Here is a 15,515-nt window from a genome sequence, read left to right as displayed (position 1 = left end):
TAGATGCTGGGAACATGTTAAAAAACACCCACATGAGATGATCAACGATGATCACCACCTGCAAGTGATTTTATGGGTATACACAGTACAAGAAGTAACCAGTTACTGCTTCACTTTAGCAATGCTGTAAGTACTTGAACTTGATTTGCAAATTCTTTATTAACTTAAGTAAAGTTTGGAGAACCCAGTATAAATGGAGCCCAATTAGAAAGCAGTTCCCATATAGTTAATATGAGATGAACACTGGTGAGTAGCATAGATTTTATTTTCACGACTGAGGGAGAATTCAACGAGTGAATCACAACACATTTACATGAATGAAAACACAAACAACAGCCTGGGAGATGGGACTTCACTGGAAGTGAAAATATGTCAGAATATGAACATCATTCATTCATCAGTCACATAAGTGAGTGTGACCAACACATCATCCAACAAGGACACATGTATGTATGGCTTTAAAACAGTCCTGTGGAGAGAGATTTTACACAGACTGTGTATGATGGAATGAAAAGGTTTATACTATACTGTTTATACATATAGTAAATCTATGCATCCGCAGTACAGTACATACCTTTTTCCTTCATCTGAGTTGTCCCAATATGTAAGATTTTACATTGTTGCCACAAAACTTTTTATTATACTAAATATAAATACACACACACACACACACACACACACACACACACACACGGCAGCCACAAGCAAACTTGATATGGGCTATTTAAAAACATACTTCTTTTAGTCTCAGCAAAACCATAAACAGAAACTATTTTAAATAGCAAAGAAACAGCAAAGCCTTCAGATGCAAGGCGCACAGCTTCCAAAATGGCTTCATATGAATGACACTTATGGTAAATGGAGGATAGTCACTGGAATGGATGACAGGGTGATAACTCGTAATAAGAGGCTGAGAGTAAAACGTGGAGATAGTTCTGAGTGGAGAATCAGTTATCAAGAATACATGAAAAGAGGGCAAATTTTAATACCGACTTTATTATTTGTGTTCATTAGAGCAGTGGGTGACGCTGCTGGTTGGGGAAGTCTTTTTTCCTGTGCAAAGAATAGTATGAAGCCAGACTATTTGACTTTTGTAGGAAGATATAACACACTGTCCACTTCAAAATGTTCAGCTAAATTTATCAGCAATAAAACACACCCATGCTCAGTTTTGCTGCTGCAGACTTTACAGACTATGACCAGTAGTTTATCGTAGCTAATGTTATCTAACTTATGACAGTCAGTGTAGTGACTTTATGACTCTTCTTTAACTGTGCTACTGTTACAATATATTTTAGCATGTCAGAGACAGACATACTAAAAGGTGTCATTTCTGTTAGCAACCTCTTTTTCTTTTCCTGAGAACTTTTTAAAATGTTGACACAGTTTTTCTATTCAGGGTTTTAAGTATTGTTAACATGATGTTGTTCTCAGTCAGGTCACCTAGATCTTTATAGCAACTGACTCAGCATGACCTTAAAAAAATTAGATTTTTTTTTACCCGTCATTACTATTTGTGGCAATAGTTACTGCTATTCAGTAAAAGTTGCATAGTCAGGCTTTTAAATAACAAAACCAGGTTCTTGTCAACACGATCTGATATCACTGTGTTGGTGTTGTTCCTGGAACATCATAGTTAATGTTGCTCCAGGACAATCATTGCAACTTACGTTTTTGTAATGTTATAGCTTTGTGGCTCAGGGAGAAAGATGAGAAAATAGGCACATTAAAGAAATTATCCTTTCAAACATGTGTTTAATGTTGTGAAAGGGTCTATTTAAACCCAAAGCATATTTTGCTTAAACTAACCAAGTATTTCTGTTGCCTAAACCAAGTTAAACAGTGACAGAAAACAAACAAACAAAACAAACAAACAAACAAAAAAAAAAAACGGGAATGGCTAAGTGAAGTTGGTGCAACAAAAAACAAAACAAAAAAAAAAACAGTGTAACAATATGTTCCAACAGGATATTAACACTGGTCTCCTGGGGGACAGTGCTGTACTTCACCCATTTAGCCACAGCTGCTTGCTCCAGACATGGACTTTTTTTTGGGTCAGTTTTTTGTCTGGTCCTGAAGCAACATTAATTATGATGTTCGGAAACATCAACATGGCGAAAACAGATTAAAAAGTGTATTGTTGAATGCAAATAGTAGCTCTTTCAACTACAAATCCTGTACACTTCATGTATGATTTTTTTAATGTGTTTTTCGGGTGGCCATTCATGTCTGTAACAAGACTTGCTGCCCATGTGTTATCCAACCCTGCATTAACTTTTGTTGATGGGACAATATTTTTGCATGACAATGCAATTAAGAAGCAAATCAATTTAAAAACTGCACTGTGTTACCCAGTGAAAATGTAACTTTGACAAGAATCAGAATCTTTTTTTTTTTAATCACCAAGTAAGTTTTCACATACGAGGAATTTACTGTGGTCTGTGTAGATTTGATGTTTACTGTGATGGATTATACATGCCAACTAAGTTTAAAGACTCCATAAATAGACTTTTAAGATGTAAAGAAATGAATGAATATCTACAGCTGCCAGGTTTACTGAACAAAAAACCCTCCGCCTTTTGCAAAATGGTTAGTTGTCATTAAAGGTATAGTTGGTAATCCTGTTCAGAAACACTTTTTGTTATACTGGGTGAAATGGTCTTTCCACCCTGAGAGTAGTCCATACATAATGTGTTCAGAAAAAGGAACGAAATAAATCAGACCTCTGTGGCAGCTGCAGGCCTGTAAAAACTCTGACCAATCCCTTCCTCTCGGTCCGAGTTGAAAGAACCAATCAGATGCCTTCATGTCTCGTCCTGCCTGCACCCCCCTCTGTCCCCCCCTCCTCCCTGCGCGCACTCATCACGTGTCACCGTTGCCGGATATATTCAGCACACTCCATATTGTCCTAAAAGTTGTTAGGCAACACCCATAAAACAACAGAAGAAGAAGAATTAGCACAGTTAGCAGGAGACAACAATGGCAGAGAAAACAGCTAAAGTAGCACTTCCAGAAGTGATGCAGAGGTTGCTGTCTTTCTGTTGGACAAGTAATTAGTTGTTTTGCTTCGGGGGGATTTGTTATTTTCATGAAATATGTAACGTTAGCCAACTTAGTTACTTTTGTAGCTTGTATTAGCCCAATGCTAACGGCTCTCCTCTGCCCTGCTGACAGACTGTCTGGTGCGCGTTCAAGTTTGTGGGGGCGGGGCTTTGGACGGAGCACTGACGGGAGGAAGAGAAGGGGGTGGAGCTTAGACGAGGTGCCACTTTCAAATCTTGCTAGCTCTCCAACATTACCAACTATACCTTTAAGTATAAGTGCTTTGGAGTGGTGTAATTAGTTGATATGGTTCTTTAAGGGTTAAATTCAACACTATAGGAACATGTGTTATGACCATTCGTTGGAAATGTTTCCACTCAGAGAGAATGATATTTCTATCTGTTGGTTTGTGTGACAGCATTTATGACTTCATTACCCATAATCCTCAGTAGCTGTTGCTAGAGTTGAAGAAGATTCACAATGTTTGGTCACTGCAGTCAAGAACAAAACATTGCCCCATAGTTCTGAAGAGAACCACCTCTGTTCTCACTGCGCTGATCTGAACCGAAGCTCCTGTAAAGAAAAGTTTGTTGGCACTCCATGAACTGTGTCTCTGCTGCTCCTGCTACATGCGGATGACAGCAGCAAAGGCTGATCGGCAGGGTGGTGGAGGCCATGTCTTTGGGAAATGTTTGTGAGCAGGAGGAGGAAGAACATCCCAGCAGGTGCTGCTGATGATGATGATGATGTCATTCCTCGATGGGAGGCAGGGAGATTGCAGGCACCCGGCGGAAAAAGAAGCTGGATCCTCTGAAGAGGTGGCCCTGACAGGAGGGGACACATACAGACTTTAAATGCTTTGGAATACTGAATATTGACAACTTCAATCCAAAATAAGAGTCTTCAAAAAACTGGTCAAACTCAGGGACTGTCTTAAAAATGATCTGGGTGAGGCTAGTTCTGAAGAAGCAGGGCTTTTTTTGGATAATGTTCTTTGGACCCTCCCCTCGACATAGAAAAAACACTTTCTAATATACTCACAATAATATAATGGATTGCTATTAATTACTGTCGCTGACTAGAAGACAAAGCATCAGGATTTTAAGATGTATCCCCATTTGTACCCCAACAGTTAAGGGGCAGTTAGGTCAACTGACAAGTTATTAACTGACATCACAAAGAATGACCAGAATCAAAATGATCAATTTTCTTTTTTTTTTAAATTTTATCTTTCAAGGACAAAACCAATTTGGAACTTTTCAGGAAAAACCCACCTTCTGTTGTTAGCTGTGGCAACTCTAGCTGTCTCTAGACAACGACCCACACAAGTAAACAAACTAGGGTGAGGCTGGTTTGGATCAGTGATCAGAATGGAAACAATTATGAGATTAAGATCAAGGTAGGAACATAAGGTGTGCTTTCTTCTGTGTCATGCGGTGTAGGCTTGCCATGTTGATGAAATGTTCCAACCTGGTGTTACAGACTACACTGGACTTTATAAAAGAAAAGATGCTCACTATCTCTGTAGAGCACTGTGTTCATTTCCCACTGCTGCAGCTTCACATTAAAAGCATTTGAAGCCCATCTCCAGTCACTTTTTCTTCCTGTCTAACGGTCAATGTTTTTTCAGAGAATGGGGGCGTGGTTTATAGTCATACGTAGCTATTACGATCGCAACCAGACTGCCCTTCTAGCAGGATAAACATCACTAGCATGGATTAGCGATGGCATCGATATTAGCATGGACAAGCAGCATGAATATTAGCAGGGATAGTGATAGCCGTCACTCAAACTGAAGTTCCTGTTGTGTATTGAGGAGCTGCAGAGTTTATTCATGATCAAACTGTAACCTGTACTGTACATTTACTGCCACGAGACAACCTCTCTGCTCAACTTCCCCTCTGCTCTCTCACTAACTCCGGTCTGATCTGAAAGCAACCACCTGAACTATCTCTCCTTCTCTTGCTTGACCACTGCGCTGCTTTTATAACCCTATTGGAGGACAATGTTTGACTCCCAGATTCTACTATAGTCATACATCATTATTCCATATTAGCAACAGCTCAAATTCTGTGACTTTGAGCACAAAATAAAGTTAATTGTCAAAAAAATATTTGGCAAACAGTATGGTTCATCAACACTGCCAGGAAAGGACTCCAAAAAATATTGAATATCATATGATGAAACAGTCACAGGAAATACAACATGTTCACTGCTATCGTTCATCAAAAATGCATCTACAGGACAAAACATTTCTAGGCATTTATTGACAGTGGGTCGGTTTAAAATTTCAGGGAGTAGTTTATACAGTCTGTGTGAGTAACGGAAGGGGAGCAGCCTCAGGTAGCTGTTAGATTCAGAGCTGCAGGCGACAGGCTGCACACCTCCAACTTCTCTGTGAGGTAACCAACTCCTTTTCCCTCATTAATGTTATCAGGGTCTCTGTCAACATTGGGATTAACACTGAAATAATACCAAATACTGTGGGTGCTTTTTGCGCTTTGACAACAACTCCTCCACTGGTGTTGTTTAACTCTCTTTAATCTCCTGATGTGATAAATTAAATGTAACTCTTGGTCCTCTGTGCTGTGGCTCTGCTGCTGCTGTATGGTGCAGACACTTTCAGTTGTGTTTTGAGTGTCCATCGTCAGGAAAAAAGCAAAATGAGGACAAGTAATGCAATCAGTGTATGCCTGAACACTGTGTAACACTGGTAACACCGACAACCCCAGCAACCCTAATGTGGGCTCACTACATTTGCTAAAGTTAGGGCCAGTCTGAGGCAAGACTGAGGTGTTGTGAGTTTCCACAGGATTAATAGAATGAGTGTGACTGTACCTTGTGGCTCAGGTGATTCCAGCAGTGCAGCCAGGACTTAAAGATGGGAGAGTGAGGAGGAAGACCTGCAGCAAGGCTGAGAACACAAACCAGAACCAATCAGTGTCAGTAGTGTAGCCTGATTTCAGTAATACAAAGAGTGTTAGAACCAAAAGGAACTTGTTCAGTCATTAGGATTTGATTTCATTCAATCCTGTTAATATTTTCTGTAAATTTTTATACCCCAATATGAAAGTCTAAATGCAGGTTTAAAGCGTTCTGCATGCTGCCAGGAACCAAATTCTGGGGCTAGGGTGATATGGTGATATTTTTAGCCTATATTGAAATATACAATATATACGTCATTACTTTGGAATCTCCTCTAAAGCACTAAATGCTTTACAAATGCTGACAAAATCAAATATCACAGTGTTTTTGATGGAATTCCTCGATAACAATATTGTGTCATGTGGTAGGGATGGCTGCTGGTAGGCTTTCACAACATATTACCCAGCACTAACAGAATCACATGCTTAAAGTCGTCAAATCTAAACAGATTCATTCCAAATATACTTGAATATATCCACCATATGTAACTACAGAACATCATTTTCTTGAGGTTGCTAACTCCCTCCTCCCTTTTCTCTACGTGCTACCAGACTGAATGAACTGACTACCTGTTGCAGTACATTGTCCATCAGAATGCAGATGTTCCTGATTATCATATAGTGGGTGTACTAATGTCTCAAAGAGTGACTCACCCACAGTTGTTGACGGTCATAAGATCAGCCACCAGCATGAATGGATATGTTAGAACACTCACTGCAATCTAGGGACAAACACACACCATTAATATGTAGTAATGCAGCAAATGTGAAACTTTTCGAGTCACAGTTTGAATGTTGAACTTACGCCCATCACAAACTTCGTGTAGCTTCTGACTGCTGAGGCCTGACTGAACTGCAACGCAAAAACAAGCAAATGAAAACAGGCAGACCTTTCTCTGTCACAGCTTGCTAGCCTGACTACTACTGAAATTAATGCATTAGGGAAAATGGTTAAAACTGCATCTAAATTAATGATCCCCCAATTAAATTTGGCTGTAGTCCCTGAACACTGTAAAAGTTGACTGACCCAGAGAAGGTGGACATTATCTTGTTCTAAGTGTGACCGGTTCAAAAGCAGCCATTCCACTCGTAAATGCTGCTGTTTATGTTTATTTGTATATGCTTACTTATACAATATTTTTTATCAATAAAGAAATCCTTGTGTTAACACAAAATTAGGCTTACTGTTGTTTTTCTAACACTTACTTCTCTACGGTCTAAAAAGGTGAGAGACTTACACTATCGTCTACAGCGTAGGTGTTAATAAAGTGAGCCAGGAGGTTACAACACCACAGGAAGAGAACCTCTCCCACCACATGGGGTACGAATCCACTGCAAACACACAAAGCGCTGCTCAGACTGATGGAGGTCAAAGGTCAAGGTAAAAATGTGAGTGAAATGAGAGAAAAGTAAAATGATAGGTATGGCTCACACATAGAATCCAGCGACTCCTTCCTCCTTAAAAATCTTGACGATCGAACTGAACATCGACCTGCAAATATGACACAAACTCCTTTAATATGTGCAGAATGTCGACAGTGTAAAATGAACATGTCATGTAGCGTATTTATCACTGGGATTGCTCGGTGAGGTCACTGAAATCTTTTTTGTAATTTTAACCTGAGATTTGAAACTAATGATTTAAGGGAAATATTGAAGCATATCTGCAGCACTAGTCTTACCCATACGTGACCTCTCTGCCAACAAACTGGGCCATACACCGCACTGACATAACTGCAAAAGGAAACAAAACAGATGAACAGCTAAACAACCCGCTTACCTCTTTGATATTAAGATGTTTCATTTAATTCAGCCAGTATATGACACTTGTAATATCAGCTTTAAGGGGATTGATAACATGGCTCATACAGTAGTGTAGGCAGTGCAAACGGATGGTCTAATCATTTAAGAATGATTTCAAAAAGTCAACCCTTTACTGGCTTCAGTTTCTTCAATGTGAGGATTTTCTCGTTTTCCGTTTTATGTCATTGTGGAACCAAGTATCTTTGGGTTTTAGCTGGTTGGGCAAAACGGGACATTTAAAGACGTCACCATGGAGAATTTGTGCTGGCCATTTTTTACAATATTTCTACATTTAATAGACTACAGGAATAACTGAAAAAAATAACAACCAAGTGATAATGAAAATAAGTAGCCATAGCCCTACTTTCAGTTGTGACATTGCTTTTTTAGATGAAGCAGATGCTTCCAGAAAATAGCTGCGTAATCAAAGACACTTTTGATGATGAATTCAACTTGGACAGTGATGACATACCATGAAAAGGATGAGTGGCTACTCTGGAAAGACACTGGATGATCATCTCATGTGAGGTCTGGAGAGAGGAAAAAATTTGAAAAGATTTGTTCCAAAGCCAAGCGATATAAAGGAATCTTTATAGCATCAGGTCCATTATGATGGATTAATGTGTCTAGTAGTGCAGGTATATAGTTTTAAAAAACTTCTTACTAATACCAGTGTTTCAATTTTGATCCCAAATAAAACTTCTTTAGGTACCTTATCTTGAGGAACGACATATTTTTTCTAAATTGACATAAGACACTAAAGTAATTAATATATGTAAATAAGCACAAATTACTATACAGACAATTTGCCTGAAATAAATGTATTATCAACAAAATAAGAGAATAAGTCATTTCTACCACTAGAAAAATACGTAAGCAGCGTGTTGTGTGGGGAGGGCCAGACCTTTCTGGAGGAATAAACACCCGGAGTCGCATCTGATGCTGCTCTGATCCAGAGCCATTAACCAACAGGAGAGCTCAGACACTGCTTTTTAACTTTTGGGATTAAAAAGTGGATTTACCTTCACTCCTGATTATCAAGTTCTGGAGGGAAAATTTACTTTACTTCATAAACGCAATGTTACATAGAGGAGAGGGGAAAAACGAAAGAGAGAGAACTTGAGTCTTTTTGAGAGCTGAGTTCAGTGAGCAGTTGACATGAATTCAACACACACACACACACACACACACACACACACACACACACACACACACACACACACACACCTTTTGTGCGTACCTTTGCTCCCCGTCTTACAGCTAATATACAGGAAAGTAATCTGGCTGTTTGGGGCAAATAAACACTCGTGCAAGTCACGCAATGGGAAAATCCTCTCAAACAACCACCACCTGTGTATTGAAAATCTATCTTATGCAACTCGTGTATAAATGTTTACTGACTGATAATGTTTTAGTTTTATTCACATTACGTTTCATCTCGTTCACTAACTTCCTTCCTCACTCTCCGACTCTATATCTATAGTTCTAGCGACAGGTGACTAAATGAAACGCACCCCTACCTTAAGTAAACTTTCTCTGGGTTTGAACATTGTTGGAAATATTTGGGATAATGTAAGTACACAACTCGCCAAAATATATATCAAAGGTCAAGCCGTCTTTAGTCATTTTATTGCAGAAATCTTACATATTGTATCTTTAAGCTGCCTGGTCAAAACTGATTAAAGAAGAGTACAAATCTGACAAGACAGTACTTGACAGTCATCCGTCCTCTCTGCCATGGTGTTGAACCTTAACCTGGTACATGTTTGGGAACTACTTAGATTAATTTCATAATGGAACATTTTAATACCAAAGTTAAGTGGCATATTACCGAACGTGTTACAAATCATTTTAATAATATAACTTCAGTTCGACTCTAAATGAAAGACACAGATTTTACTTGTTTATGTAATTCAGGGCCAATTCTCACCTCTTGGACCACCTTCCTCAGTGAAGTCTTCATGTCATTACTCTTGGATAGGAGCTCCACCTGCTGAATCAAGAACTCAAATTACTTTGACAAAACAGGTTTTGACCCAATCTTGCATAGTGTTGTGTAGGGATGACAGATTTTTGTAGGCTAACCCGGAAGTTAGCATCACCCCGGTACCCTCAATAAAAAGGCTGTGGGATTTTTTTAAATTGGATTTTGGAATATCACTGAAAATAAGCTCTGAGGCAAAGAGGAAGTTTTATTTTTAACGTTTTGTTCAGCAAGATAATTTTCACAAATAAAGATGTGATTTTCTTAGTGTACTGTAAATTACAATGCTTGAAGTAAAAAGCTAATGTTAGGCTATAAACAGATTACATTACAGTCACATGACTAAAACCTCACCACCACTAAGCTTTTTACTACACAGTTACAATACACATTTTTGATTAATTGATCAATTTGCAACTGAAGTCGGCCTGGAAAGACTGACTAGTGAGTAGATGAGTCTCCATGCTCGGTGTGATGACATTTAATGTCTGTGACAACATCTGTAGTCTCCTATAGCCACTTGTTAGCAACCACCATTATTAAGACATGTAAGCACTTTATAATTAAACTTTGGGACATTTAATGATGTATTTTATGTCTTAGAACATATTGTGTAAATGTCTTTAGCCCGTGTTGAACTATAATTGATTTTTTCTCCAGTGAAAAGTGCTGAATACAAAATATTTCATAAATATATTGGCAAGTCTTCATATTAGCAGTTAGCTTGTATTATACAACCATCATCTATCATTTGTTCGTGAAAATTGGTAGTGCTAAGGACAGTGATATGGCTAGCTACCAACTCTTTTTTATTAAACATACCGTCAGATTATATTTACTGTTTGTCAACTGTACACTGTGTTATTGACTTTGAATCTGGCTAGCATGCTGTTAGCTTTCTGCCTAATGAGCCAAAGGGTTCTATGAGCTGAGTGGACTAGTTTATCTCCCATTGTCAGGTCATCTCTAAAGTTTGTCCTATTTACTGGAGCAGTAAACAACACCTCCATTTCAAAAGAACCTTTATGAGATCATAACGTCTCTTCCAGCTGTTGGTCAAACCTCAGAGATTTTGGGATTTTGATTGCACAATGCATGAAAATATAAATCAATGTATGATTAATTGTTTGGTTTTTTTGGCAATAGGATAATGTCCTTCAAGGTGTCCATAATCAGGATTTAATGGACTCTGCGAACACTGGCCTTGAAATCATGCATTAATTCCTGACAATGGACACCTTGTTAGGCATTATCTCTTACATGATATCTGTAAAGTCCTTGCTTACCTGTTTAACTTTGCTCCTGACAACAGTGGAGATGGCACTGGAGACGATTCGAGGAGAGAGGCCACGAAACAGTCCTCTCTTTCCATCCACTTTCACAATGTACTGTGCTGAAAACACATTCATCTCCTGTCAACTGCTCTTTACATGTGCGCAGTTAAACAATAAGACTAATGATAACAATCACACCTCACTCACCATAAGAGAAGAAGCCAGGCAGGTATAAGACTCTTCGTCCAAACATAGTTGTGCCCACAGTTGGGGGAAGAGGTTCATGACCCACCTGGAAACAACAGTGACTGAGATTAAACACAGCCTGTCTGCTTAATGGGAATGATGATAACACTGACAACTGCTGGAATGACTCAAAACACAATGGACCTGGGATCTCCACAGAATTACATTTAAAAATGAATCTCTTTCTCTGTGTTATGGCCTCAGTCCATTCAAAGGTATCCTTTTCTGATCCCAAAACAGTCTTTTTCCAAAAGGGTATCCAGAGTGGATAATGCTTAAATGTGTAATTTGTAAGACATGGCCAGAATTTGAATGGGACAGGAGTCAGCCCGCACCACAACCTTGGATTACAGGGTTAGTCATCACAGGCAACAGGGCTCAGCTCAACCAGGCTCAGCCTCCACCCAGTGAGCACAGCGGGCCACCAGACTGGGACTAAAAACAGCCTCTGAGGTCAGTGTGAAGACAGGGAAAACAGTACAGAGGCGATTTACAGCAATTGCTATTTTGACCAAACCAGAGGTGATTGTAGACAAGATTGTTTTGATGAGTTTTATTTTGTTCATGTCTCAGTTGAATGAGAGGCAATTAGGTTTGTCTAATAATAATAATAATAATAATAATAATAATAATAATAATAATAATAATGATAATTAAAAGAAATTGAAGAGCACCTTAAACAGAGTTTACAAAGTGCTTTGACTGAACTAAAACAGGACACTCAGGAAGATAACAGGATACATAACAGTCAAGCCAATCTAGTCCAAGTTAAACAAGAAGGCAAAAAAAAGAAAGCACAAAAGCACAGTCACATATATACATAAATACATGCATACATGTGTATAGTATACACATATATATACAACGATCAGCCACAGCATCACAACTACTGACAGGCGGAGTGAACAACACTGGCCACCCCACCACAGTGCAAGGCTCTGCTGGGCAACCCCGTGTCCCGGCACCCAACACACACCAACCATCTGAACACCACTGCAGACCAAGTACAGCCCCGGCACCCTAGACCACAATGTGTCCCCCCAGCAGGATAATGCACCCCGACACACCACAAAGACTGGTCAGGAATGGTCCGAGGAACACAACAGGGAGCAAAAGGCATCTTAGTTTGGTAAAGAAACTTGAATTCAAATGGTGTATGGTTGTATTTTTTTGTTTATTTGGAAAATAGGTGTAACATGATTTTACTATGGCAGCACAGCTGATTGGGAATGCCTGCTGGTTAACATGTAGTATTCAGGAGTTTCTATCAAATCAGTATTTTCTCCGTGTATATGAGAATAACTACATCATTAATTTGCTTGTCAGCACCAACAGGGAGCAGGAGGGGAACAATCAGAGGTTTAACCAGCTTATACTGCGCTGACCTCTTATCAGAGGTTGACAGTGTTGTAGTTTGCCAATTGAAAAGTTGCCAAAGAAGAAGAGATTTATGCTCGTATCAGATACACTATGTCTCTGTCTTTTAAAATGATCACTTTGTCATTAAGATGATCACAGAGTCACATATTCATGCTGTGACTTGGCTGAGAGACATGGCTTGCCATCTTTCAATGTGATGATGATGGTGAGATGCTGGGGATCCACTCTAACTGACAGCACTAAGATCATTCCTCTCTTGATTTGCCACAGAAGAGCGCTGTGTGCTCCTTTTGGTTAGTATCACAGAACTCGCTGTAGAGGTTGTCACACTGAGAGGGAAATTCTGACATGTTAGTCTATTCGTCAGGACATTGTAAAGCCCCAGAGTTGCTGAACGTCTTCCACTGACACACAACGCAAGACAGTAAGCAACTGTCGACTTGACAGGACAATTGGTTATCGGGCTGATATAAAAGGGAACATATATAGATAATGCATTCCTGGGATGTTTAAAATATTGTTTGAATATGCAGTATCAGTTCCTTTAGCTAATAGAAGTAAGGGGAAGCAGAGGATACATGTTTACTTTAAAGGGGTACTGAATGTAGTTTTGGAGAAGAAATTCAAACTCAGAATTTTAATATACAATATTAAAGTGGCTATGGGGAACTTTCCGTTTTTGTTGATTCTAGTGGTCCATTCTGACAAAGGCACAGTGTCTGCTGTTGTAAAGATCTTTGTTGCTGTTTTGGAAGCAAGTCACAGAGAGACCGCAGGATGGATCGCAACGAGGTAATGTACTTATATGTGATTTTATATGTGATATATTTGATCGGACCCGAGCACAGGCATTAATAATAACTATATAAAATAGCAGTCTTTTCACTGATGGTCTCGTTTGCTGTTACAGGTCATTTATAATAATCAGCGGAATCACAAGATTCATAAACACTTAAAGGATAAGTACCGTTTTTTACAACCTAGACCTTATTTCTGGCAAAACATATGGTCATTTACTCACCCAGATAACTTTGGTGTCATTCGGCGTCGTTCGGACGAAATTAGATCCAGTGTAGCGGCGATATATCCATATAATGGGAGAGACGGGGCAGCGACACACAGCCTCTATATAACACATTATCTGCCACGAAACTAGTTCATTTCATCAATATTTTGTTATGAAATGCTAGCGCTATTCCCCTCTGAGTCCGGGCTCGTCCATTATCAACATCCGGGGTCAAACTAGCAGTAGCAGCTACAGGTAAACAAGCCGCGCTGTCGCGGGTGCGCGCGCAGCTCAGAGACGACATCCTCCAGGTCAGAGGTAGTAGCTCAGCCTACAGACCCCGGATGTTGACAATAGACGAGCCCGGACTCAGAGGCTAATAGCGCTAGCATTTCATAACAAAATATTGATGAAATTAACTAGTTTCGTGGCAGATAATGCGTTATATAGAGGCTGTGTGTCGCTGCCCCGTCTCTCCCATTATATGGATATATCGCCGCTACACTGGATCTAATTTCGTCCGAACGACGCCGAATGACACCAAAGTTATCTGGGTGAGTAAATGACCATATGTTTTGCCAGAAATAAGGTCCAGGTTGTAAAAAACGGTACTTATCCTTTAAATGTTCCTCGTAGACACTTAAATGTTCCTCGTAGACACTTAAATGAGGTAATAATACAATCTCAGAAATGTTCAATAAACAAGCTGTTCTCAGAGGAAAATAAGGTCCCAGAACACTGTTTGAAGCTAGAGAGGTGGCAGGGTCCGCCACATATAAACAAAGTGAAACAGCATGAAACTGTGTTGTCCTTTAAGGTCAGTTTGTTTAATCAGTTTATGCAGTCATGAAAACAAAGAGAGTTTGATTATTTAGTTGGTTTAGACATAAAAACAAATCAGTCAATAAAGATCTTTCTCTTGTCAATAAAATGTATTCTCCAAAACTACACAGTGCTCCTTTAATTAAAACCTGAGGAAACGTTTGAGATATGGTCAGATGTACAGTTATGTATCCTTATTTGAGAAAGAAAAAAAACTAATCTACTAATCTAAATTGTTTGAGAAACGAAACATCAACAAAGTGTGTTTAAACTTCAGTTCTCTGGAGCGGTTCTTTGCCGGAGCCTCCTGCATCTGTTGCTACCGGAAGAACCCACTGCAGTACGGCTCTCTGCCTGGGTATGGACCCTGGTGTACCGACCAGCAGGCCGGCTGTGTGCTGTGGGTCGGTCAGTTGAATGAGTACATGAGACACATGAGCATCAGGAGGACTCTGAAAACAACACAGCAGCGGCGCTCTGATAACATCACTATGTTCGCTGTTAGCTAGCTACATCAGCTACCTGTATTAGCAGCTTCACATATAGCAGCGGATGTGTGATGGCTGTCACTCCCGCTCCCAGCAGCAACACTGCGGTGTCGACATCCACGGAGGCCGGTGCAGCATCCTGCTCAGCACCGACTACCTGCTCGGACAGGTTCTCTGCTGATTCCATCTTTAATTACCTCGAAGGAGCGACACACTTCATCACCGCTCAGTCTGGAGCCGGACTACTACAACACCAACTTCCGCTTTGAACCTTCAAAATAATATTCTGCACTTCAGCGGTGACTTGACCTGTTGTCTGTCTCGGTGCAGTTAAAGTACACGACTTTATGGCGCATATTATACATATATTGTGATTTCAGAGCTTTCTGTCTAAAAATAGCACGTCTGTCATGTGACAGCGGCTCCACCACACATGGGCGGAGTCTGACGAGCCACAACATAAACACACGTGTGTCGCACACACACTTGTCTCTTATCTTATCTGAAGTGTCCAGACTTCAGTTCCGTCGAGCTGGAGCCTGGACA

The 15,515-nt window shown here is 39.8% G+C and overlaps 1 protein-coding gene across 3 annotated transcripts; it reads right to left on the bottom strand.

Annotated features, from left to right (window-relative positions):
- Positions 1–247: 247 nt before the first annotated feature.
- Positions 248–15,312, bottom strand: LOC311264987 (mitochondrial carrier homolog 1-like). Of its 3 annotated transcripts, none has more exons than XM_084366255.1 (12): positions 15,004–15,312; positions 11,235–11,319; positions 11,040–11,146; positions 9,700–9,762; positions 8,242–8,299; positions 7,649–7,700; positions 7,399–7,458; positions 7,205–7,298; positions 6,772–6,819; positions 6,621–6,688; positions 5,881–5,956; positions 248–3,866 (listed from the first exon to the last, which is right to left on the bottom strand). In XM_084366255.1, the coding sequence occupies exons 1-12, from the start codon at positions 15,154–15,156 to the stop codon at positions 3,792–3,794; spliced, it is 939 nt and encodes a 312-aa protein (XP_084222381.1). In that variant the 5' UTR covers positions 15,157–15,312; the 3' UTR covers positions 248–3,791. The 3 variants fall into 3 exon arrangements, with proteins under 3 accessions (XP_084222381.1, XP_084222382.1, XP_084222383.1); XM_084366256.1 differs by having other exon boundaries at positions 9,700–9,759; XM_084366257.1 differs by having other exon boundaries at positions 11,040–11,141; positions 15,004–15,091.
- Positions 15,313–15,515: the final 203 nt, after the last annotated feature.

This window comes from Pagrus pagrus (assembly GCF_965226575.1).
Source record: "Pagrus pagrus genome assembly, chromosome: 11".
NCBI classification, from domain to species: domain Eukaryota; kingdom Metazoa; phylum Chordata; class Actinopteri; order Spariformes; family Sparidae; genus Pagrus; species Pagrus pagrus.
Note: the sequence above shows the minus strand (reverse complement) of the source record. Positions and strands in the feature narration are given on the sequence as shown.